The sequence below is a fragment of the Urocampus carinirostris genome, chromosome 15, assembly GCF_059441175.1.
Source record: "Urocampus carinirostris isolate Australia breed hairy pipefish chromosome 15, RoL_Ucar_1.0, whole genome shotgun sequence".
Classification (NCBI taxonomy): Eukaryota; Metazoa; Chordata; class Actinopteri; order Syngnathiformes; family Syngnathidae; genus Urocampus; species Urocampus carinirostris.
The window spans coordinates 29,986,430-30,013,351 of record NC_142363.1 but is presented as its reverse complement, the minus strand read 5'-3'; the positions used below and the strand labels follow the sequence as shown (position 1 = coordinate 30,013,351).

Below are 26,922 nucleotides of genomic sequence, written 5' to 3'. Positions count from 1 at the left end.
ACAGACAGACAGACAGACAGACAGACAGACAGACAGACAGAGAGACAATAACATTAGACAGTCCGTCCGTCCGACACAGACAGACAGACAGACAATAACATTTGACAGTCCGTCCGTCCGACACAGACAGACAGACAGACAGACAGACAGACAGACAATAACATTAGACAGTCCGTCCGTCCGTCCGACACAGACAGACAGACAGACAATAACATTTGACAGTCCGTCCGTCCGACACAGACAGACAGACAGACAGACAATAACATTAGACAGTCCGTCCGTCCGACACAGACAGACAGACAGACAGACAGACAGACAGACAATAACATTAGACAGTCCGTCCGTCCGACACAGACAGACAGACAGACAGACAGACAATAACATTAGACAGTCCGTCCGTCCGACACAGACAGACAGACAGACAGACAATAACATTAGACAGTCCGCCCGTCCGACACAGACAGACAGACAGACAATAACATTAGACAGTCCGTCCGTCCGACACAGACAGACAGACAGACAGACAGACAGACAGACAGACAGACAGACAGACAGACAGACAGACAGAGAGACAATAACATTAGACAGTCCGTCCGTCCGACACAGACAGACAGACAGACAATAACATTTGACAGTCCGTCCGTCCGACACAGACAGACAGACAGACAGACAGACAGACAGACAATAACATTAGACAGTCCGTCCGTCCGTCCGACACAGACAGACAGACAGACAATAACATTTGACAGTCCGTCCGTCCGACACAGACAGACAGACAGACAGACAATAACATTAGACAGTCCGTCCGTCCGACACAGACAGACAGACAGACAGACAGACAGACAGACAATAACATTAGACAGTCCGTCCGTCCGACACAGACAGACAGACAGACAGACAGACAATAACATTAGACAGTCCGTCCGTCCGACACAGACAGACAGACAGACAGACAGACAATAACATTAGACAGTCCGTCCGTCCGACACAGACAGACAGACAGACAATAACATTAGACAGTCCGTCCGTCCGACACAGACAGACAGACAGACAGACAGACAGACAATAACATTAGACAGTCCGTCCGTCCGACACAGACAGACAGACAGACAGACAGACAGACAATAACATTAGACAGTCCGTCCGACACAGACAGACAGACAGACAATAACATTAGACAGTCCGTCCGTCCGACACAGACAGACAGACAGACAGACAGACAGACAATAACATTAGACAGTCCGTCCGTCCGACACAGACAGACAGACAGCCAGCCAGCCAGCCAGACAGACAGACAGACAGACAGACAGATAGATGGATACGATACTACGATATTACCACAAGAGGGCGCTCCTTAGAAATAAAAAAACTCATTGTTCATTATTGTGGAAAACCATTACGGCAAGTAGGAGTTATCAGTCCTAACCGAACTTGAAGATGTTTTTACGAGAGATGTCCAGTAGTGATGACGACTGTTACATACTGAAAGAGTGCTACCATACTTACAAATGTCTCGACATACAGAAGTTTCAGGTTACAAATATTGCCTCTTGTTACAAAGGCGTTTTCGGATAAAAAGTCACAAATACACTGCCAATTTACTGCTCCCGGAGTTCTACCTGGCACATGGTGCATGTGCGTGAATCACAGCATGCCCTTCGTGTCCCCTTCACGCTCTGTAAACAGTCTACTGGATAGTACCGTTACAAGGACCTATCATTCACAATTGACCCCCAGAAAGACATGCAGAAAAGTGACAAGGGGGAAAGGAAGAGGAAGAGACTTTTACTGGCCATCGGAAAAAAGCAAGAGAAAATAGAAAGGTATGAAAACACACACCGCCGCGCGGAAGGAGTTCAGAGACAACAAGGAGGAGGATGCAGCAATCATTCCATCAGCCCAATTTAAAAATATTTAGGCAAAATCCATGAAACCCGAAATTTGTGGAAAGGAATTACCCAGATAAAGTGTTGACAGGTCAGGCTATCGCTCCTTATAATGACGGAATATCAAAAGCAAATAAAAGCAGATGTCTTTGGATCAGTTTTTCAAGGAACGCGAGGCAAAAAAAACACTGCTGAGGACAAGTACACAAAGTAGCCATATGAAAGGTAAATAAATATTTTTATAATTTCCTTTATTCTCTGTCTTTTTTTACATGAATGAAATGAATTTGTTCCATGTTCTGTTGCTCTTTTAGGACGTATTAAAAAATATCACACTTTTGCGGGTCTTGGAACGGATTAGCGCATTTACATGCAAAAGGCGTCTCTACTTACAAACGTTTCAGGTTACAAAGCTACTCCCGGAATTTAATACCGTATAAATGGCGGTTTAATGAAGATCGGGGCTCTTCCTGACCAGATTATTCACAGACCCCAGTTTGTCTCCTCCATCTTTTTTTCCACCAGCGTCTAGAAAAATTTCTTTCTATGCTATCAAAATGTTAGCACTGCAAACAAAAAATAACAAGCTTTCATCGACGTCTCACTCCCACTCGCTCTCTCATCTCTTTTGCTAACGAGATATTAGCCCCGTCAAGGTCAAAGTTCGACCTTGGGGCCTCCATTAAACGGAGTCAGTGGAGAGTGAATCGACGGGGACGAGCGCGACTCGTTAGCTAGCTTACGAGCGCGCGCCGACAAATAGAAGGTTGATGAGATTGTAAATGAAGATCGTTTTTGTTGACAATCGTCTTTGCCCACGGAATTAAACGAGCCCTGATTGGAGAGCTCGGGCGATAATAGAAATGGATAGAGATGTGTAATTCGAAGTATCGGTTTCAATAAAAGGTATCAAATGAAAGGCTCATTTGTGAGAGTAATCAACACAGCCCAAAAGATCATCAGTGGCTCTCCAGTCCAGAAGACAATTAGCAACCTGGCCACCATCTCTTTGATCTGTTGTCCTCTGGGGGGCACTATACATCCCACACAACTAGGACAAACAGGCTCACAGACAGTTTTTTCCCCAGGGCCATCACAACCCTAAACGAAAGCGCAAAAATGAACAGTAGAGCTGATAAGCCCAGCACAAAAATGACATCCACCTTCTTTGTTTCAAATAATTCCCTAAGGAATGGATGGAACTACAGCGTCCCCTTTTGGACAGTTCCCGAATGTACCAATTCACCATGTACCACAATGAAAACCGATAACATGAAGTTTTGAATGTAATTAAAACATCCAAGGCTATGTATTGATAAAATAATGTTTCTTAAGTACAGAACATTACGCAAATGTCTCACTTCTTTGGCTTTCTAACTAGTTTAGCAACTTCAAACACCGTCATCTGATCCTGGTGGTCTTAAATATTTGAGACCACGCCCAAAGAGGCATGATCTGGTCAAGTGTCCCTGGCCCACACGTTGCAACCATTCGGAGCACGAGACCAAATCTCTCCACAACAACAAGTAAAAGGATTTAACTCCAAGTTTGCTGGTTCTTGGGAATGAGCGTTTTTTTCTGTACAAGAGAATCCCCCCGAAATCAACTAGCATTATAGTGGAAACTTTCCTTTTGGGCGAGTAACTTTCAGCGGTCGAAAACTCCCACTATCTCTGGCTCTTCCCCTTCCCTTTTTACCCCCTATCAATAATTCTCTGTGTTAATAAATTGTGTGTCCTCTTTCAATCAGCCTGGTTCATTGAATCCATTTTCTCGGGATTAGTAATTAATATCAGAACTCAAAGAACTCAAAGTAATATTTTTTTTTATCAGTGTGGGAAATTCTAGCATCCTTCGGAAAAAAATATGGTGGCGCACAAGCAACACCTAGAGGCAAATTCGTTTACTGATTGCGGTAAATAATAACTTGTTTTAATCCTAACGATTTTCAAAATAATAGCCAGAAAAATCCCCACAAAAATAATATTTGTTTTTTTTTCTCTTTTTGTTGAAAAAAACTGTGAAATAATATATACTATTGACAGAAGTGTGAAAATAAATATGTACTGTAATTTTCAAGTTGCATCCTATTTTCAAAATACTGTGCAATGAAAAATATTTGAGTTGTCTAGTCACTCTTGATATTTGTTCTAAAACAGTTCTTGTTGTCGAAGTATTTTATTTAATTATACTCTTGTTGTTGTTTCATTGTATTCTTTACACTATTGACACTTTGACTTTATTTTGAAATTATTGTGGAATGGAAGGTACAGTTGCCATGTGGATTATTTTACTTTTGTATTTTTTTTTTACATTGCTACTGTTTTGGTTTGATTGTCTTGACTTTTGTTCATAAACAGTAATTGTAATATGTATATTTTTATTATATTGCTAAAGTTTGTATTGTAGATCATAAACAAATAGAACATTTATTTTATTTTGACGGGATGGATAGCAAAATTCCTAGTATCGCCCACACTATTTATTTCGCACCCTATTTTTACACATGAAGTCTTACTTCAAAATAAAGCTGCCATAGAGTAAAATACTAGTCTCCATTGAAGATTTTTTTGTTCTTGTTCAAATTTTGAAAAAAAAAATAAAAGTAATAAATAAATTAAAAAAAATAGGCAGACTTTTTAAAATCATCTCCTAAATTCTGAGCTTCTTGTTCATGTGGACACCAGATTTTAGGAGATGAAGGGACAGAAAGCGGTAGTCCAACCCATAAAACGATACAGTTGCGAACATGACTTAATTTTTATCTACAAAATGAGTTGTTGCCAATTTTGTCCACCAGGAGGCGCAGTGACGATGATCAAAATGTGCGTGTCACTCAAGATTTGACACAAAGACAAAATTGTTGAGAAATTCTTGATTAATCCGCAATGATATCAGGAAAAAATATATATTTTTAAGGGACAGTGTGTATTTAACCAATAGATGTCGCTGTATTCTGTTTGCAAGTAAATTTTCTTCTAATTTTGTATTTCTCGTATTGCCCTCTTACATAGCGCATCCGTAATTTTATTTTTTTGTGAAATAACATTGAGATGGATTTCCTAAATGTTCTCTGATTTCTTAATGGTAGTCAGCAAATACTGTTACAGTGAGTCTTTTGTGAGTGGTGCCTAGCTTTGGCGACATCCAGTGGACATATCTAAAACTGCGGGTCGTTGTCCGATGCTCGTTTTTCTCTTGTGCTTCTCTCAGCATCTTCTCATGGGCCATGTAAAATGATGTAGCCGGGCCGAATGGGCTAAGAGTTGGACATAGCCAGCATAGACTTACCTGAGAGAGTCCCAGGTAGATGGAAACCGTCTCGGAGATGTACAGGAAGCGTCCTTCTTTGTTTAGTGCAAATACGAAACCATCCAGGGACTGAAACACAAAAAACGCGTATCGTTATGAATATCATTCATGCGCCATTTGATACTACATCAACGGTGATTGTGTGGAGTGAAGGCAGCCATTGGAATTCCTGGAGGTCCACATCTCTGTGGACAACCAACAGGACAGCCCTGGTCAAAAAGGCCCAGCAGAACCTACAGTTCCTGAGAGTGCCCCAAAAGAACCACTGAGCACAAGCCTGCTGGTGATCTTCTAGTGCTCCACCATAGAGAGCCTGGTGACCTATACTGTGTCAGTGTGGAACTCGATCTTCACAGAAGCAGACAGGAAGAGTCAAACAGAGTTGCTGGATACAACCGGAATGTTTGATGTTCGATCTTACATTACACATACGCTAGGGTGCGATGCTGAGCGGCGTACGGGTGTTTTAGCCCCTTATTATGCCTCCGGAGAAAGTCAGTGCAAGCAGCAAAGTTGCTACAGGTGAAAAAAGAAAAGTAGTGCGTACAACTATTGCATTTAAGAAAGAAATAATTGCAAAATATGAAGGAGGTGTGCGAGTGTCTAATCTTGCTAGGGAATACAGCATGGCTAAATCTACGATCAGTACGATACTAAAGAATAAAGAAGCTGTGAAATCTAGTGATGTGGCTAAGGGAGTGAGTGCTATAAAGCAAGCAACGGCGGTCCACCTGCGCCTTCTGCTGACCACCACAAGGGTAAGAAATCCTATCCATAATTCTTTTCTTTATCCTTTTTTTTGTACACGTTCATGTTAGCGTAATCTTTCGTACGGAAGATAACGATACCGCGAACGTACGATTAGCCTGGGTTAGCTTTATGTGGGTGTTGGAACGGAGCCCAACTTTCAGGGTGTTGGAACGGAGCCCCCTTTCAAATGAACCGCTCATCCCTTGTTGTGGAGACCCGGGTGCTAAATGACTTGTAAACGACCTGATTTTTTTTTTCTTTTACACGTTCATGTTAGCGTAATCTTTCATACTGAAGATTACGATAACGCGGACGTACGATTAGCCTGGGTTAGCTTTATGTTTCCGTTAAACATTCAAGGTAAACATTCAGGGTGTTGGAACGGATTAAAACGATTTACATTATCTTTAATGGCAAAAATGATTTCGGTGATAGAACAAATCAGTTTTCGAACAGGGTTCTGGAACGGATTATGGTCGAGAACCGAGGTTCCACTGTAAATGTGGCTCTTTGCCTCGTTTCATGTTTAGTTTTTCTCCCCTCTTAAAACACACTTGAATCCATCAGAATTAATAACAAAAAATAAATAATATTATGAAATGAATTTGGCAGATTTGTTGTTTTTATGCTGCTCCGGACACATAACTGACTACCAATCATCTGCGTAGGTTACGTCTAATGCCGGGAATTTAAGTAAACATTTCATGAGCGTGCAGACTGTTCCTCTCATGGTCAAAATGGCAAAATGCAAAGCGAAAGGGAAAAATGAAGATGAACACAGGGCATTTCAGGAAGAATGGGAAGATGTTTAGTTTTTTTGTTGAACGGAATGGGAAATCACTCTGTTTATGATGCAGTACCACGATATCCCATTTCAAGACATCAAATCTTCAGCGTCATTTTGAACACTGTCATGATTACTGATGCGGGGCACCTGAGTCCGCCGACCCTGATTGGCTGTTGTACTCTTCTTAAACCCCCGCCTTCCTGTCAACATTAGTCAGATCGTCTGCGAACCTTTGCTACACGCTAGGCAAGCTATTGTGACTCCTGAATCTATCCCGCCCTGTTTTCCGTCTGATCCCCGTTGCCGACCTCTTTTCTGGACCCGTTCATGTTTTTTGCTCCTCCGTCTCGGCCATCGACCTGTTTTTCTCGCTCTCGACACTGCTTTCGCGCGACACGGAAGTGCCACTTCCGCGTTCCCAGCTATCTGCTACCCGTGATCGTCGGATCGTGGGTGCAAGTCCTTTCCTCCTTCTAAATAAAGCTGAGTAAACAAACGCAATTGGGTTCTGTCTCCATTCCTGTTCTGTAACAAGCTAATATTGACACAGAATTTCCCAAAGGTACTGAACTATGTAAGCAAAAATTGAGCACATTAAACAGTTGGTGTTAGGTGCAAATCAACAAAAAAATGGTCATTTCTTCAGGGTCGATAATAAGTCGAAACATAATGCAGAAAGTGATAACAACGGCAATAATTCCGGCACGAAAAAACGGCGGAGAAATTCTTCAGAAGACCGCGAAGGCAAGGAAAACACGCGTTTTGAAGCGAACGATTCGACGAAAGATAAATAAAAGAATACTCCTAGCAAGAAAAGGTCTTTTCTGCCAAAATTGACTCAATTATATTCCTGGTTATATCTGTAGTATTTCTGTAGTAGTATTACTGTTTTTTTATCTTTGTGATATTTTCATGGGATAAATTCTGTAGTATCGCTATGGGTGAAATTTGCAGTATTTCTGTTGTACACATCTTGTCGTAGTATTTTTGGAGTAATATTTCTCAGGTAGTTTTTTTACATTATAGTATTGTTTTTTTTAATGTTTCAGTATAATTGATGTATTTCCAAAGCAATAATTTTGTAGTATTTTTGTAAAATTTTTGTAGAATTTTTGTAGAATTTTTGTAGTATTTTTGTAGAATTTTTGTCGTATTTCCATTGTGGTATTTTTGTAGAATTTGTTCACTATTGCTGTCGTTGTCTTTTTTTAGTATTTTTGGAGTGAATAATTCTCTAGTAGTATTTTGTGCTGTAGTATTACTGTAGCAATATTTTTGTAGTAATATATAACTTATTTTCATTTTCAGAACAAAAGCAAAATAATATATGAGGTCCCTGTTTTTAAGGAATATATTTGATATTCAGTTTTGTAGTTATTGTGTAGTATTTTTGTAGATTATTTGTAGTATTTTTGTAGAATTTTTGTCGTATTTCCATTGTGATATTTTTGTAGAATTTGTTCACTATTGCTGTCGTTGTCTTTTTTTAGTATTTTTGGAATGAATCATTCTCTAGTAGTATTTTGTACTGTAGTATTACTGTAGCCGTATTTTTGTAGTAATATACAACTTTTTTTTCATTTTCAGAACGACAGCAAAATAATATATAAAGTCCCTGTTTTTAAGCACTATATCTGATATTAAGTTTTGTAGTTATTGTGTAGTATTTTTGTTGTTTTTGTGTAGAAGTAATTTTGAGTGGACACACTCTTGGGGCCCCCCTAGTGGTTGCGGGGCCCTAAGGTGCCGCTTAGCTCGCTTATGCCTTGGGCCGGCTCTATGTGTATATGTGCACTATACGGGGCAGCTTAGAATTTCATGACACTCTGTGTCATGACAATAAAGGCGTTCTATTCCATTCTATCCGATCCATTATTAAAGCGTGTGTGTCACACAAACACAAACACACAAAAACACAGCGGAGTGTGTCTAATGGTGGATTTATGCCAAGATCATGCCGTGACACTCCACGGGCGCATGCTATCACATACGTGCACGCGCACGGCAGGTGTGCACCTTTCTCACAACGGCGAGATAAGATGATTGCGCTAAGTAAGACGAGTGACACACAAAAACACACACGGACACACAAAAACACACAAGCCAGCTCGGTAATTACACCAGAATCCCCACTGACACACGAGGCGTGTGCGTGGAAGTGTGCGTCTTGTCTTTTAAGTGTGTGACTGGCAGATAGTAAACAACATTAGCGTTAGCTTAGCTTTAGCGACTTGCAGATTACGCAGTTCGATGCGACGATCATTTAAAAAAGCGTCAAATAAAAGAGTATGACCTTGAAGAATAGCTCGAACAAGTGCTAATTTAGCATGAGATGCTAATGTAAAAAAGTGAGTGATAAAGATAACTAGCTAGAGTAGTCTTTGCTTAAAGGTGGGGTGTGGGATTTGGAAACGTGAGCCTGCAATCATGACTTTAAGCCAGGAGATGGCGGCAGAGTAACACACGATTTGCATGCATTTCTAAGAGGCTTAAATAAACTTTTCTTTTTTCATCTTTTTGGGGTTTGTTCTGCCTGATAAAAGTAAGATAAAGGCAGATAGGCGCAATGGAAAATAAAGAGTAAAGGCTCTTCGAACTCAGGCATTAATAACCATTACTCAAAAGACTAAATGTTTCATTTTCAACTTTTTAAAGACACTTCAAACGACGCACCCCAGCTTTAATTGTTGCACCAAGGATCGACAGTTATGTAATTCGAACACACTGTTCAAAAAAAGAATTAGCTTAGCTTTAGCACATACATTTCACACATACACCTTCTCAATAACACGAATCACAGAAAACTCTCACACACTACTGAAACACACTTTTGAAATAACAAAAAATGCAGGGAACTTTCACAGACTACTAAAAGACTCACATTTTATTAATAACAAATTCACAGGAAACTCTCAGAAACTACTAGAACACACACATATACTTTTTCAATAACATAAGTCACAGAAAACTCTCAGATACTACTAAAACACAGGCATTTTCTTAATAACCCAAATCACAGGGAACTCGCGCACACTACTGAAACTTTCTCAATAACACAAATCACAGATAATCCTCAGACACCACTGAAAAACACACACACTCTCTCAATGACACAGATCACAGGGAACTCTCACACACTACTAAAAAACACCCATTTTCTCAATAACACAAATCACAGGAAACTCTCAGACACTACTAAAACACAAACAAACACTTGCTCAATTACAAAAATCACAGAAAATTCTCAGATACTACTGAAAGACAGGCATTTTCTTAACACAAATCACGGGGAACTCGCAGACACGACTGAAACACACGCACTTTTGAAATAACAAGAAACACAGGGAACTCGCACACACTACTAAAACACTTGGATTTTCTTAATAACACAGTATTTTCTCAACAACACAAATCCCAGGAAACTCTCAGACACGACAAAAACACACACAAACACTTTCTCAATAACACAAATCAAAGAAAACTCCCAAATACTACTGAAACACAGGCATTTTCTTAATAACACCCACCACGGGGAACTTGCAGACACGACTGAAACACACGCACTTTTGAAAAAACAAAAAACACAGGGAACTCGCACACACTATGGAAACACTTGCATTTTCTCAATAACATAAATCAAAAGAAACTCATGCACACTACTGAAACACACGCATTTTCAAAATAAAAAACATAGGGAACTCGCACAAACTACTGAAACGTTCTCAATAACACAAATCACAGATAATTCTCAGACACTACTGAAAAACACACACACTCTCCTTCAATGACCCGGATCACGGGGAACTCCCACACACTACTGAAACACTCGTATTTTCTCAACAACACAAATCACAGAAAACTCTCAGACACGACTAAAACCTATGCACACTACTGAAACACACGCATTTTCAAAATGACAAAAAACACAGGGAACTCGCACACACTACTAAAACACTTGCATTTTCTCAATAACGCAAATCAAAAGAAACTCATGTACACTACTGAAACACATGCGTTTTCCATATAACAAAAAAACACAGGGAACTCGCAAACACTACTGAAACTCACGCATTTTCTCAATATCACAAATCACAGATACTCTTTAGACACTACAGAAAAACACATCCACTCTCGCAATGACACAGATTACAGGAAACTTTCACACACTACTAAAACACTTGCATTTTCTCAATAGCGCAAATCAAAAGAAACTTATGCACACTACTGAAACACACATTTTCTCAATAACACAAATCACAGATAATCCTCCGACACTACTGAAAAACACACACACTCTCACAATTACACAAATCACAGGAAACTCTCACACACTACTGAAACACTTGCATTTTCTAAATAACACAAATCAAAAGAAACTTATGCACACTACTGAAACACACGCATTTTCAAAGTAACAAAAAACACAGGGAACTCACACACTACTAAAACACTTGCCTTTTCTCAATAGCGCAAATCAAAAGAAACTCACGTACACTACTGAAACACACGCATTTTCAAAATAACAAAAAAAACAGGGAACTCGCACACACTACTGAAACTCATGCATTTCTCAATATCACAAATCACAGATAATCTTTAGACACTACTGAAAAACACATACACTCTCTCAATGACATAGATCACAGGAAACTCTCACACACTACTGAAACTCACGCATTTTCTCAATATCACAAATCACAGATAATCCTCAGACACTACTGAGAAACACATACACTCTCTCAATGACACAGATCACAAGAAACTCTCACACACTACTAAAACACTTGCATTTTCTCAATAGCGCAAATCAAAAGAAACTCAGGTACACTAATGAAACACACGCATTTTCAAAATAACAAAAAAACAGGGAACTCGCACACACTACTGAAACTCACGCATTTTCTCAATAACTCAAATCACAGATAATCCTCAGACACCACTGAAAAACACACACTCTCTCTCAATTACACAAATCACAGGAAACTCTCACACACTACTGAAACACATACACTCAATGACACGGATCACAGGAAACACACACTACTGAAACACTCGCATTTTCTCACTAACACAAATCACAGGGAACTGTCAGCCGCCACTGAAACACACACACAATAACCCAAATCACAAAAACTCTCACACACTACTGAAACTCTCTCACGATCACTACGTCTTTCGAACAGTGTTCTTCTCCCCCCTATAAGGCGAAACCATCTTTTATTTTAAAAAAAATCTGGTATTGTCTCACTCCTCGAAGGCCTCATTAATATTCACCAGCCGGACCAATCGGAATCGAGAGCGCCGTATCCCCGGTCAGCTGACCTCGCCTGTCGGACTGGATATTGTCTCTAAGGCCCCTCCCCGCCCCTGCACCTTATTTACATATTAATAACGCACGCGCCTCCAGGCTCCCCGGGCGCGTGCGTCACAGACGGAAGAGAAGTTAAGAAAACAAGAAAGAATATGGTCGCGCACGCATCCTATTGTCTCCATCGGCATATTGGTGCGAATCACAAAAGGCTCTGACCGCCTCCTAGTAATTATGCTAATTGCCTGGATGCCCTTGCCTTTATTTATGCACGGCCGCTAAGATAAATAAAAGGAAATTGCTTCGGATCTAACTGTATTCATTTCGGCATGCTAACTAGGACGCTAACGCCGCCTGCGTGCGGGCTTTGTTTACCCTTCACAAATTCCGCAGGTAATTGCGATTTTGATTGTGCGGTTATTTATTTGATTTGCGGCGTGTGTATGTGGGTGTGTGTGTGTGCGGGCGTGCTCGCCAAAATAAATTGCTTTGTCCTATTAGGCGGAATGAAAATGTTGAAAAAAACAGTCTGCAGACACGGAAAAACTACTTTGGACTGTTGCTCTTAATGTCGATATAACACAAACACACTCGCAAAATACAGTAGACTGAATCCCCCCACCCCTCCCCCGAGATACAATTACCCCGCCTTAAGGCGTTTTGGACTTATTTCAAGCTGATTGTTAATTTCCGGCTCCTCTTTACAGATTTTCCCCCACCGTACCACAGTCCTTTTCTTACTTTCGCCATTTTCATCCTACACAAGTTTTCACTTTATGGTTTGAATATAGTTTTTTTGGGCCCCTCTTTATAGCATTTTCCCCACTATGCAGCACTTAGAAAACATGACATCTTTTTGCAGTGTGGTTTAAGATTTTTTTAGGCCCATTTTTAAAGGTGGATTATAAATTTTCAAAAATATTCTAATTGTTGACGCCATCTTCTGCCGGCAATCTTCATATTGCGCGTGAAAATCTAAGATTTAAAAACAATTTTAGGGTCTGGGCTAGCATTTGCACTATGTTTGAAACAGTCCTTTTCTTACTTTCGCCATTTTCATCCTACAATCAAAGAAACCACACGCTAGTATCTCTCTGCTCCAAATTAAGGTGTGAAATTTAAAAAATTGTACATCTCTTCACAAAATGTTCTCCACTTTACAACAACAACTAAACATAAAACCCAAAGTTTTCACTTTATGGTTTGGAATATAATTTTTTAAGCCCCTCTTTACAGCATTTTCCCCACTATACAGCACTAAGAAAACATTATGACATCTTCATTTTGCAGTGATGATATTTTTAGGCCCGTTTTTAAAGGTGCATTATGAATTTTCAAAAATATTTTAATTGCTGGCGCCATCTTCTGCCTGCAATCTTCTTGTTGCGTGTGAAAATCTAAGATTGTGAAAAAAAATTTAGGGTCTGGGCTGACATTTGGACTATTTTTGAAACAGTCCTTTTCTTACTTTCACCATTTTTATCCTACAATTAAAGAAAAACAGGACCACACCCGTGATATCACTCTGTTCCACATTAAGGTGTGAAATAAAGTAAAACAATACTGCATTTTTGTCGTGTCCAGCATGGTCGCCGTGGCAACCGGCTGGCCCCGCCCCCTGGGCAACAGCTGAAGCAGATCGCCTAATTTGCGCGTCTGCTACTTAAGGGGGGTTTTGGGTTTTACGGGTAGTGGCTCATTGCAGTTTCTGTTTTGCATTTTCTGTCTGCATTTCCCGTTCTGTTTTGCTCTGTCCTGTTTTGTTTGAGTCGGAAGAAACCTGTGTTTGCACGTTTTTAGTTAAAGCCTGTTTGTTCTGTCTTGTCCCTGAGTTTTGGACTACTTTTATTTTGGTAAATAAAAGTTTTGATCGTCAACGCAATTGAGTTCTCCCTTCCTGCCTCCTGCCTCCGTTCTGGTCCCCCGTGACAATTTTACCCACTATACAACAACAACAAAACAAAGTTTTCACTATATGGTTTGGAATATATATTTTTTAGGCCCCTTTTTACAGCATTTTCCCCACTATACCACACTTTTTCTTCTCTCACTTTACGGAGTGAAAAAAAAGATTTTTAGGGGGGGGGGTCTTTGAACAGAATTTCCCCTATTATAAATAAAAACATCAAAAGATTATTTATGACATAACTTTGCAGTATGGTTTAGATTTTTTTAGGCCAATTTTTAAAAGTTAAGTATGAAATTCATAAATATTCTAATTGCTGCTCTTCTCGTTGCGTGTGAAGATCTAAAAAGCGCTAAACTAAGCTCTTCCTTTTTTCTATTTCTCTAGGGTCCGGGCAAGCATTTGGACTATGTTTGAAACAGTCCTTCTCTTACTTTCACCATTTTCATCTTGAAATTAAAGAAAACCAGAACCACATGTGTGATATCACTCTGTTCCACATTAAAGTGTGAAATTTAAAAAACTACAGCGTTTTACACCCTATACAATACCAACAAAACTTAAAAAACAAAGTTTTCACTTTATGGTTTGGAATATGATTTTTTAAGCCCCTCTTTACAGTATTTTTCCCACGATACCACACCAAGAAAATATACCTGTACGACGTTTTCACTTTATGGTGTGAAATTATTTGGGGGGCATTTTAACAGAATTCCTCTCACTATACAGCACCAACAAAACATTATGTACGACATTTCCATATTACAGGGTGAAATGAGATTTTTGGGGCCTCCCTTTAAGACATTTTACCCATTAAACGACAAGATTTCACTTTACAGTGTGGAGCCTGTACAGCCTGTATCTCACCCACGCCAGATCCATTACCCATGAAACGGATGACTTGGAGCTACAACTCGGGGGGAAACCGCTACATTCGCGACTTTTGTATTATAATTATCAGAGAGACATGCCCGAAGTTTAAGTTACAAGATGCTAGCGTGCAGCTAGCCAGCCACTCTCTAAATTGCTTTTTTGCACTTACAGGAGAAACCTTGCTATTTTCTTTTATTTTTGTATGACGATAAAGACGATTCATTCAAATCCAATTTTGTGTTGTTTGTTTTTATTCGTAGATCTATATTTGTTATTTTGTCCTAGTTTTATACTCTCAGTCGGTAAGCGTGTCATATCGAGGTAAGTTTGACCCTTAGGGGCTTTTATGAAGGTGCGATGCTACTTTGTGGATTTTCACTCTTGCGGGGTATCCAGAAAATACTGTAATCCAATGCCTTTCCAATATGTCCAGCAGATGGCAGCACTTTACGCCCGCGGACATCACCCACCGCCCAAATGAGGACAACTCGGGGGAAACCGCTACATTCGTGACCCTTGTATTTAATTATCACAGAGACATGACCGAAGTTACAAGATGCTAGCGAGGAGCTAGCCGGCCACTCTCTAAATCGCTTTTTTGCACTGGAAGGAGAAACCTTCCTCATCTCATCTCATTAGCTGCACCGCTTATCCTCAGTAGGGTCACAGGGGTGCTGGAGCCCATCCCAGCTATCTTCGGGCACTGGGCAGGGGACACCCTGAACTGGTTGCCAGACAGTCGCAGGGCACACAGGGACAGACAACTCACTCGATCATTCACACCTAGGGACAATTTGAACCGGCCAATTAACCTGACATGCATGTTTTTTTGGAATGTGGGAGGAAACCGCAGTGCTCGGAGGAAACCCACGCAAGCACGGGGAGAACATGCAAACTCCACACAGGAGGTTCGATCTTAAGACCTCAGAACGGTGCTGCACGAGAGGTAACCACTGCGCTGCCGTGCTGCCCAAAGACGATTTATTCAAATCTGATTTTTGTGTTCTTTGTTTTTATTTATAGATCTATATGTTATTTTGTCCCAGTTGTCTATTCTCAGTCGATAAGCGTGTCATATCGAGATAAGTTTGACCCTTGGGGGCTTTTATGAGGGTGCGATGCTACTTTGCGGATTTTCACTCTTGCGGGGAGTGGGGGGGCTTGTCCCTATTAACTGTGAATATTAAAGGTTTACTGTAAAAAAGGAAAATTTTTGAAGGTGCACCCATATTAATATCATAGGCGCCGCCGCGAGCGGCAGCCTTTCCGGGGGCTCCGTGTTATTTCGCTCTTTTTGTGATTTATTGTGTTAATTGTCTGCTTCCATCTTCGGTGTTTTTCGTCCCGTTTGACAACTACACTTTGGATTACTTTCTATCCCATGGTTATGGGTTTTAACGCACAAAAATGCGTTTATTCGAGGAATCAACTCCTTGCCCTGAAGAATTCTCGTGCCGGCGTGATGAGGGGGCCCTATCGTGGATGCAGAGCCGGAGCTAGCTAAGCGGCTAGCGGCATTATAAGCCTTCGGGACCGTCCGTAATCATGGTAAATGTGAACTCTCTACCAAAAAAGACTGACAAACTGACTGTGCTGGTGAAAAACATCAAAGCGTACAGGGAGTGCAGTTTGCTGAGTTTTACGGAAACGTGGGTTACGTCTAGCATCCCGGACGCTAACGTGGAGCTACCCGGCTTCAGCGGTGTTAGGGCAGACAGAGACACAAAAGCCTGCGGGAAGCGGAGAGGAAGTGGACTCGCTATCTACGTGACCACGAGGTGGTGTAACCCTGGGCGCAAAGATTTCCATCTGCTGCAGGGACGTCGAACTTTTGGCCTAGCATGCGACGTCATCCACTCCGCTGTGGCTAAACTACAACCAGGGTTGGGTAGGGTTACTTTAACTGGATTACTTTCAATTACTTTTGGATTACTCCAATACCAAATATGCTGATAAAAGACAAAATAATCTAAATATGAATAAAATTATGACTCACAACACGTGGTAAGCTTTCTCTCCTGGCTTTGATCTCTTTGATCTCCGGCAAAACGAACATAAAATGCGACAGAAACAAAATGAAAATAAATCCAAACCGCTTGCCAACATCATTTTTGCCGTTCCATGTATTCCGTTACTCCCCAAGCCTGCACAAAATTGAGTCATTTTATTCCTATTTAGTTTCTTTTGTCTTTTATTAGCATATTTGGTATTGGAGTAATCCCAAAGTAATTGAAAGTAATCAAGTTAAAGTAACCATACCCAACCCTGAACACAAAGATTTCCATCTGCTGCAGGGACGTCGAACTTTCGGCCTAGCATGTGACGTCATCCACTCCGCTGTTGCTAAACTACAACACAGCACCCCGAGGCCATCCTGTTAATCAGTTAATAAACAACATAAGGATACTGCTGGAAGTGTGAATTTCCCTACGGGGATGAATAAAGTATCTATCTATCTATCAAGAAAATACCGTAATCCAATGCCTTTCCGATATGTCCAGCAGATGGCAGCACTTCACCCGCCGCCCAAATGAGGACATTCGGGGAGTAAAAGAAAGACGTGCCATTGATTAGCGAGCGCCACTGAATGCTTTTCTCGCTCTCTCGCCGCTTTCCACCTTCCGTAGATTACCGCATCGATCGGCTCTTTGCGGCACGCGCGCAATGAAGATGAGGCCATCTTTTAACCATTCACAACGGCCGCTTTAAATGTTACTGTCGGCCTGACAAATGAGACTGGGTGCTAGCGTGCGCGCTCCCTTGTGTGTGCGGGATCGCGCACGTGAAAAACAAATGCAGGGGGAAAGAAAAAGGTGTGATGTATGGCAAAGCGACAAGTTAAGAAATCAAGGCCGAACGAAGGGGAACAGGAGGCGTGATTAAAAGCAATTTAGAAGGAAGGTGAGCAATGGAGGGACAAAGAGTTTGGGGACAAAAGACTGGAGGGAAAAAAAAAGGAAAGGAAAAAACAATCTTTGCGAAGGGTGTGGCTTGAAAAATCACTTTGATATAAAAAAGAAACGACATTTGACGTTGTGTCCTAAATGCGGTATTTTGAAGTCGAGTCGACGTAGAACGAAGTTAGTAGAGAACTGGCTTCTTTGGCTCGCCTCACTAAAAGGACGTTGTGTCCTAAATGCGGTATTTTGAAGTTGAGTCGAAGTAAAACGAAATTGAGTAAAGTTAGTAGAGTTTGCCGAGAACCGGCTCCTTCGGCTCGGCTCACTAAAAGGAATTTCGGGTCCTAAACGGCTCTTCGGGTTGTTTTTGCTTCTTTAATCCCAACATGACCAAATATTATGTAAATTTATGCACAAAATGACTTCAAGGAAGGGGGGACTAGAAAAAAAAAGAAAAAAATACCAAAATGAAAAAGTAGTGAAAAGCTGAGAAAAAAAAAGAAACAAAAGGAAGAGAAAAAAAAGAAGCAAAAAATTAGAAAAAAGCCGGAAAAAAAGAAAAGAAAGAAATGTAGGGAAAAAGTAAATAGAGAACAAAAAGAAAAATGTAACAGCTCGGAAAAAATAAACACAATGAGATTTTTTTTTAAAGGAATTTAAAAAAAAAAGTAGAAAAAATGACACAGAAAAAAGAAGAAAAAGTTTGTGTTCCATTCAAATAATTTCCAATTCTATCAAGTGAATCTTGTTGCCAACATTGTACTTCCACTAAAAAATGTGATTAAGTACGGTTCTGTATCTTGCAACTGACTCAATAAGCCCCCAAAAATGTTAATATTATGCGACAAAATATATCAGGAAATAAAAAGAAATGGATATCTTGCGAAAGAATGGTAAGAACAAACGACGTTTGTAGGCCGTACAACCTTTGCAGTAGTTATATATATATATATATATATACCACAGCCATATCCCTCTAGTGCAGGGGTGTCAAAGTCATTTTAACTCGGGGGCCACACGGTAGAACAAACATTCTGTCGGGGGCCGGACTAGTAGATTCAAGAGAAAGAAAAAGAGAGAGAGGGAGAGAGCGTGAGAAACAAAAAATCAAAAGTCGTGAGAGAGGGGAAAAAGAAAGGGAGAGGATGAAAGAATTCCAAAGAGAAAAAGAAAGTCAGAAGGAGAGAAAAGAAGGCGTGAAGAGTATGAAGAAAGAAAGTCAGAAGGAGAGAAAAGAAAGCGCGAATAGTATGAAGAAAGAAAGTCAGAAAGACAGAAAGAAAGACAGAAAGAAAGACAGAAAGAAAGAAAGACAGAAAAAAAGTCAGAAAGAAAGTCAGAAAGAAAGAAAGAAAGTCAGAAAGAAAGAAAGAAAGAAAGTCAGAAAGAAAGTCAGAAAGACAGAAAGAAAGACAGAAAAAAAGACAGAAAGTCAGAAAGAAAGAAAGTCAGAAAGAAAGAAAGAAAGTCAGAAAGAAAGAAAGTCAGAAAGAAAGAACGAAAGAATGAAAGAAAGAAAGAAAGTCAGAAAGAAAGTCAAAAAGAAAGAAAGTCAAAAAGAAAGAAAGTCAGAAAGAAAGAAAGTCAAAAAGAAAGAAAGTCAAAAAGAAAGAAAGTCAGAAAGAAAGAAAGTCAGATAGACGGAAAGACAGAAAGAAAGTCAGAAGGAGAGAAAAGAGAAAAGAAAGCGCGAAGGGTATGAAGAGAGAAAGAAAGAAAGGCAGAAAGAAAGGCAGTAAGAAAGAAAGGCAGAAAGAAAGACAGACAGAAAGAAAGGCAGAAAGAAAGTGAGAGAGAGAGAACTAAATACAAGTACAGTGTCTTTGTTCGAGGCACCTGGCTTTGGCAACATCAAGTTGCCATATTTCAACCAGCAGCTTGTTTTTCTCTTGCGCTTCTCTGAGTGTGGTCTTGCGGGCCGGATTCAATCCCTTGGCGGGCCTAATCTGGCCCGCGGGCCGCCTGTTTGACACCTGTGCTCTAGTGGGAGGTGGCTAGAGTCATTTCTGACTCTTTTTGGGGGATTGATTTAGAGGAGGGGATTCCCAGCCCCCCCGCTCAACCCAACTGAGGTGTTGGGAGTCAGGTGACCAAACCCCCAAATTCCAACCCCTAATGCTGAACGCCAAGCAGGGAGGCAACGGGTACCAATGTTTAAGTCTTAGGTATGACTCGGCCGAGGCTTGAACCACAACCTCCCAGTCTCGGGGCGGGCGCCATACCCCCAAGGCCACTGAGCTTTGCAATAGTACATGAGTCAATTTATTCAAAAGAGAAAAATCATTTTGCATTGCCGGAAACTCAGCAAAATGTAACTTCATGTCAAGTTTGATAATGGATTAGTTGCCACACTTGGGATTACGGTTGCTCACTGTTGTTTCAAGCGTTGCTCACCGACTTTGCGTGAACGCTCAGACCCGTAAGGAAAATGACAGGGAACATTACTCTGGGGCACAGGTGTCAAACAGGCGGCCCGCGGGCCGGATCAGGCCCGCTAAGGAATTGAATCCGGCCCGCGAGAAAAAAACTCAGAGAAGCGCAAGAGAAAAACAAGCTGCAGGTTGAAATATATCAACTTGATGTTGCCAAAGAAAGTTGCCTCTCACAAAGACACTGTACTTGTATTTATTTCTCTCTCTCTCTTTTCCACCCCTTTTCTCCCACTGTCTCTTTCTTTTTCACTCTCTGAGTCTCTCTTTTTCTCCCTCTCTCCCTCTCTTTCTCTCTCTCTCTTTCTTTCCCACCCCTTTTCTCCCACTGTCTCTGTCTCTGTCTCTTTCACTCTCAGTGTCTCTCTTTTTCTCTTCCTTTGTTGCTCTTTGTCTCTTTCTCTCTCTGTGTATTTTAACCTCTTTTGCTTTAACTTCCTTTTTCTTTTTCTCTCTTTTCCCCTTCTCTCTTCATACCCTTTTTTCTCTTCTTCTGTCTTTCTATTTCTCTTTGGATTTCTTTCTGCCTCTCTCTCTCTTTCCCCCCTCCCTCATGACTTATTATCTTTTGTTTCTCTCTCTCTCTCTCTCTCTCTCTCTCTCTCTCTCTCTCTCTCTCTCTCTTTTCCACCCATTTTCTCCCACTCTGTCTCAGTCTCTGTCTCTTTCACTCTCTGTGTCTCTCTTTTTCTCTTCCTTTGTTGCTCTTTGGCTCTTTCTCAACTTCCTTTTTTCCTTTTCTCTCTTTTCTCTTTCTTCTTTTCCCCCTCTCTCACGACTTTTTATCTTTTGTTTCTCACGCTCTCTCTCTCTCTTTTTCTTTCTTTGTCCCGCCCTCTCCCCCCTTCTTTCTCTTATTTCTTTATCTCTTTTTCTTTCTCTTTAATCTACTAGTCCGGCCACCGACAGAATTTTTGTTCTATCGTGTGGCCCCTGAGTTAAAATGAGTTTGACACCCCTGCTCTGGGGGGTACATTCTGTTTACTTGTTTACACTTCCTGTTTCGGCGAGTCACTTCCTGTTTAGCGGAGGCAACATCCGGCCAACATGACTCGATCTTGTGCCGACTGTCAGGCCGTCTGGCTGACATTCGCTCTGCAAAGGTCATTTTTTGCGCCATCATTGCCAAGTCCAAAAAGGTCAACTCGCTGCTGATTGGCTGATAGAACGATCGGGATGAAGTCATCGATCGGCGGGCGAGGGGGCGATTATGCGGGAGGCCGGGCGAGCGGCGGGGGAAGGGAGGGGCCACTGAGGTGAGGGCGCGGGGGAGTCAGGAAAGGTCAACGTGTCAATAACAGCAAGATGCCGCGTGTGCGGCTGTGCGTATCGGCAAACTGTCTGCAAAGAAACTGTTCGGAAAACAAAAAATACACCCGTCGACCATCTTCGTTAGAAGGCGTGATGTCACTTCCTCGATGACTTCAGCACTTCCTGTCGAGCCGGGAAGACGGAAAACCACATCGTCTTTGAGGTAAACGAGTCGATGACCTGTGATAGGTTGGTCGTTTTGGTTGTAATCTCATCTCTCATCTCATTAGCCGTACCGCTTATCCTCATTAGGGTCGCGGGGGGGGCTGGAGCCCATCCCAGCCATCTTCGGGCAGTGGGCAGGGGACACCCTGAACTGGTTGCCAGACAGTCGCAGGGCACACAGGGACAGACAACTCATTCGCCCATTCACACCTAGGGACAATTTGGACCGGCCATCTCTCATCTCATTAGCCGTACCGCTTATCCTCATTAGGGTCGCGGGGGGGGCTGGAGCCCATCCCAGCCATCTTCGGGCAGTGGGCAGGGGACACCCTGAACTGGTTGCCAGCCAATCGCAGGGCACACGGGGACAGACAACTCATTCGCTCATTCACACCTAGGGACAATTTGGACCGACCAATTCACCTGAAATGCATGTTTTTGGAACATGGGAGGAAACCGGAGTGCCCGGAGGAAACCCACGCAAGCACGGGGAGAACATACAAACTCCGCACAGGAAGTCTGGAGCTGGATTTGAACCCACGACAGGTTCCCATGACATGAACTGTGCCGCACAAGCGCTAACCACTGCGCCGCCGTGCTGCCGTTTTGGTTGTAATATTTCTCGGAATTCACCGTGTGAATATAACTTGTTTTTATATTCCAAAATATAACAATCTCTCTCACACACACACACATGAAGTAAGGTTTCAATAATCAGTCTAATTGCATCTCTTGTACGTTTAACAAGCTTATATTCTTTTATTGTGAAATGCTCATGTGTGCCGTTTCTCCCTGAAGTATAATAAATCACGCCTACGTTGTGGGCGGGGTCTCTTTCCCTTCTATCAACATCACATGGAGGACGTGAGTAAAATCTGCTCTTGGGTATGATTCGATTTTAGCAATATATATGAAATGAAATGAAATGCATTTTATATGGTGCTTTTCAAGTCAATGACTTCCCAAAGCGCTTTACAATATGCTCCACATTTCCCAATAGCGGCCTTGCAGCCATGTAAGGCGCTAACCTGCTGATTGGGGGTATTAGGGGTTCAGTGTCTTACCCAAGGACACTTCGACATGTAACACAGACGAGCCGGGATTCGAACTGGGATCCCAAGACGAGCGCACTACCTCCTGAGCTACTGCCGCCCCGTAAATATATGTATTTTATTTGTGTAAATATGGCCACGAAATAGTCTTAATAATGATCGACTTTAACACCTGGTTCGAGACGACCTTGTCCCGTCGGGACGAAGGGCGAGCGATGACCTCGTTCAACAGGAAATGACATCACGTTATTAGGATGTAATATTAGCCTAGCATTGTAGGAAGCGGCTATAGTGACGAATCATCAGTCAGCGCTCCCGGTCATTAATGGTGATGAACGACGAGCCGCGGCTATGCTAATGTCTCGCGCTGATTAGCATCCCGAACCGATGAGACGGCTGACAGACTTCTAAGGCCTCTCAAATGGATTATTATTATTATTATTTAGAATCACTTAGGGAAAAAATAACAGGGACATCGGATGAAGGTTTGATAGATGATTGTAGGAGTGACAAGGAAGGGCAGATGAGACTGTGCCTCACCTGGCAACATGGACAAATACAATCAAAAACTTATACCGTAAATTCTGGACTATAAGCCGCTACTTTTTTCCCAAATTTTCAACCCTGCGGCTTATTCAGTGATGCGGCCAATTGATGTCATTTTTCTAACGGCCGCCAGCGGCGCTCGAGTACAAAAGGTAAGATTTAGACCGGTGGAATATATGCGCAGAGGAAGACTGCAACTTCTTAGCTTGTTCACAAATTAAATTAGCGTAGACAAATCCTCATCATGCAAATTGCAAAAAGAAAGGCACATGACGTAGCTTTCAAGCTAAAAGCAAACGAGAAGTCCGATAAAGAAGGAAACAGAGCTACTGCACGTAAACTTCACCTTAAGAGCGTGTTGCTAGCGTGTTTTTGAATAAGGGAGTGTGGGACGACGTCTATTTGACAAAGTCTCTTTCCCGTACTGAAGGAAAACGACTTTGATGACGCTAGTTATAAGGAGGAAGATGAGGACGGTTTACCGTGATTTCTACAAGAACGGTATGTTTTTTTTAACAGACCCCTTTACTGTGTTGCGAGCGTGTTGCTAGTAGCGTTTTGCTACCGTTCACAGGCAAGGTTTGGGATGAAAGTTATAATATTATAATTAAAGCTTTGAAAACTCTCTCCATGTACCGTCTTTCTTTGTAAATATGTGTAACCATGTATAATATGTATTTGCACCTGTATATTTTTGTAATGTATTTATTTGAGACACTTCTTCTGATATGTTTTGCGAATTAAAAAAGAGGGGCGGAGCAAACGCGGGCTGACGGGAATTGGGGTAAAGGTGAGTGAGACCTGTTGTCGTGGCGGACAATAGTGGATATATATTTTTCCCACCCTTACCTTTAGAAATATAGACTTTTTTTCCTTGGATTAGTTTCAACGGGTACCCGGACTGTCCAGGTCTGCATTAAACCTTAGGTACCGGTATCATTTTCTGTTCATTTTGCCGGCTGTGGTTATTGGACTGTGTACTTTATATTCAGTTACAATCGCGGGACTCAAAGCCGGGTTTGGGCTAATTTTGTGATTGTGTTACATGTTTTAATGTGGGCGCATGCGGCTTATATACAGGTGCGCTCTATAGTCCGGAATTTACAGTAAATGGTTACAATATGTTATGATCATTATTGATATAGTTCAGGGGTGTCAAACTCATTTTAACTAGGGGGCCACAAGATAGAACAAACATTCTCTCAGGGGCCGGACTAATCAGGAAGGAAGAATGAAATGGAGAGATGGACAGAAAGAAACAAAGAAAGAAAGAAAGAGAAGGAAATGGAGAAAGAAAGAACGAAAAAGAAAGGATGAAAAGGAGAGATGGGAGAAAGAAGGAATAGAATAGAATATATATTTATTGTCATTGTTACAACATGGGATATATTGTGACAACAAAATTGGACGTGGCACTCCAGTTCCACATTTTACAGTGAGGATAAGGAAAACAAAGAGATAAAGTAACAAAGAAGATGTTTTAACTGTCTTTGTTGTATAGGCTTTGTTTCCTTCCTAAAAAAAAGAAAAGAGAGAGAACGAAATAAGAGAAAGAGAGGGAGAGAAAAAGAGAGGGTGGGACAAAGAAAAAGAGAAAGGGAGAAAGAAAGAGGGCAAAAATGAGAAAGAGATAATATGAGAAACAAAATAGAAAAAAAGAGAAATTGTGAAAGTGGGGGAAAGAAAGAGAGAGAGAAAGAAATCCTAATAGAAATAGAAAGAGAGAAAGAGAGGAGAGAAAGAGAGAAGGGGAGAAAGAGAGGGGGGATGCAAGAGAGAGAGAGAAAAAAAACAGAGAAAAGGAAAAAAAGGAAGAGAGAGCCAAAGGTAAAAAGACACAGAGAAAGAGAAGAGGAACAAAGAAAGAAAAAGAGAGACAGAGCAAGTGAAAGAGAGAGAGATAGAAGGTGAGAGAAAAAGGGAGGATGAAAGAGAGAGTAAAAGAGAGAGAGAGAAAGAGAGAAATACAAGTACAGCGTTTGTGAGAGGCGCCTGGCTTTGGCAACATCAAGTGGACATATTTCAACCAGCAGCTCGTTTTTCTCTTGCGCTTCCCTCAGCTTTGTCTCGTGAGCCAGATTCAATCCCTTAGCGGGCCTGATCCGGCCCGCGGGCCGACAGTTTGACACCTGTGATATAGTTAGTAAGCAACATATCACTGAGTCTCTGCAGATGCCGAGTGAGGCACACAGTTCTTGTGCCTCATGGCAGAAAGCGGTAGTGGGATAATGGATTCCCTTGTGGATTTCGAAAAACCTTGTTTGAATAATGAGTCTTTTAGTTTTATTATAAATATTATTGATACAAATAGTGTGTAACATATTTCTGTGTTCAGCATCTGCAGATGCAGAGTGAGGCACACAATTCTCTTGCCTCATGGCAGAGGGCGATACTGAGACCAAGGATTCTCATTGGGATGTCGAATGAATGTTGTTTGACTGATTATTCTACTAGTCGAGTGCAATAGGGGAGGCAGATAAGGCTGTGCCTCACATGCCATCATGGAAAAATATAATTTAAAATGGTTACATTATAGTATGAATTTTCTCCATACAATTAGTATGTAAGGTATTATTGCGCTGAGTGTCTGGAGATGCAGAGTGAGGCACACAATTCTCTTGCCTCATGGCAGAGGGTGAGAGTGAGACCATGCATTCCAATTTCGATGTCAATTGAGTGTTGTTTGAATAATGATTCTTTCAGTGACATTCAGTCAGGGGAGGCAGATGAAGCTGTGCCTCACCTGTCATCATGCAAAAATAGAAAAATAAAATGAAATAAAAGAAGCATGCAATTCTCTTGCCTCATGGCAGAGGGCGATAGTGAGACCAAGGATTCTCATTTGGATGTCGAATGAATGTTGTTTGACCGATTATTCTACTAGTCGAGTGCAATCAGGGGAGGCAGATGAAGCTGTGCCTCACCTGTCATCATGCAAAAATAGAAAAATAAAATGAAATAAAAGAAAAGTAAAATACATTAAATGTTAAAACAAATAGTATGTAACATTTTTCTGTGCTGAGCGTCTGCAGACGCCGGACGAGGCATGCAATTCTCTTGCCTCATGGCAGATGGCGATAGTGAGACCAAGGATTCTCACTTGGATGTCGAATGAATGTTGTTTGACTGATTATTCTACTAGTCAGGGGAGGCAGATAAGGCTGTGCCTCACATGCCATCATGGAAAAATACAATTTAAAATGGTTACGTTATAGTATGAATTTTCCTCATACAATTAGTATGTAAGGTATTATTGCGCTGAGCGTCTGCAGATGCAGAGTGAGGCACACAAATGTCTTGCCTCATGGCAAATGAAAATAGTGAGACCAAGCATTTACAATTGGATGTTGAAGGAATGTTTGCATGATGATTGTACCAGTGACATGCAGCCAGGGGAGGCAGGTGATATAATAGAAAAGTAGGATTTAAAATGGTTACATTATGAATATTATTAATAGAATTAGTATGTAACCTGTAACTGTACTGAGAGTGAGGCACACAATTCTCTTGCCTCATGGCAGAGGGTGAGAGTGAGACAATGCATTCCAATTTGGATGTCAAATGAATGTTGTTTGAGTAATGATTCTTTCATTGACATTCAGTCAGGGGAGGCAGATGAAACTGCGCCTCATCTGTCATCATGCAAAAATAGAAAAAGAAAAGAAAAGAAAAGTAAAATACATGAAATGTTAAAACA

At 41.3% G+C, this 26,922-nt stretch overlaps 1 protein-coding gene across 3 annotated transcripts in view; it reads right to left on the bottom strand.

The window, feature by feature from the left end:
* npas3 (neuronal PAS domain protein 3) overlaps positions 1-26,922 on the bottom strand; it is a 250,733-nt gene that overhangs the window by 77,067 nt on the left and 146,744 nt on the right. For all 3 annotated transcript variants that reach the window (XM_088354313.1, XM_088354314.1, XM_088354315.1), the window contains one exon: positions 5,178-5,267. In XM_088354313.1, coding sequence (XP_088210439.1) covers positions 5,178-5,267 — 90 coding nt within the window. The remainder of the gene's footprint in view (positions 1-5,177; positions 5,268-26,922) is intronic.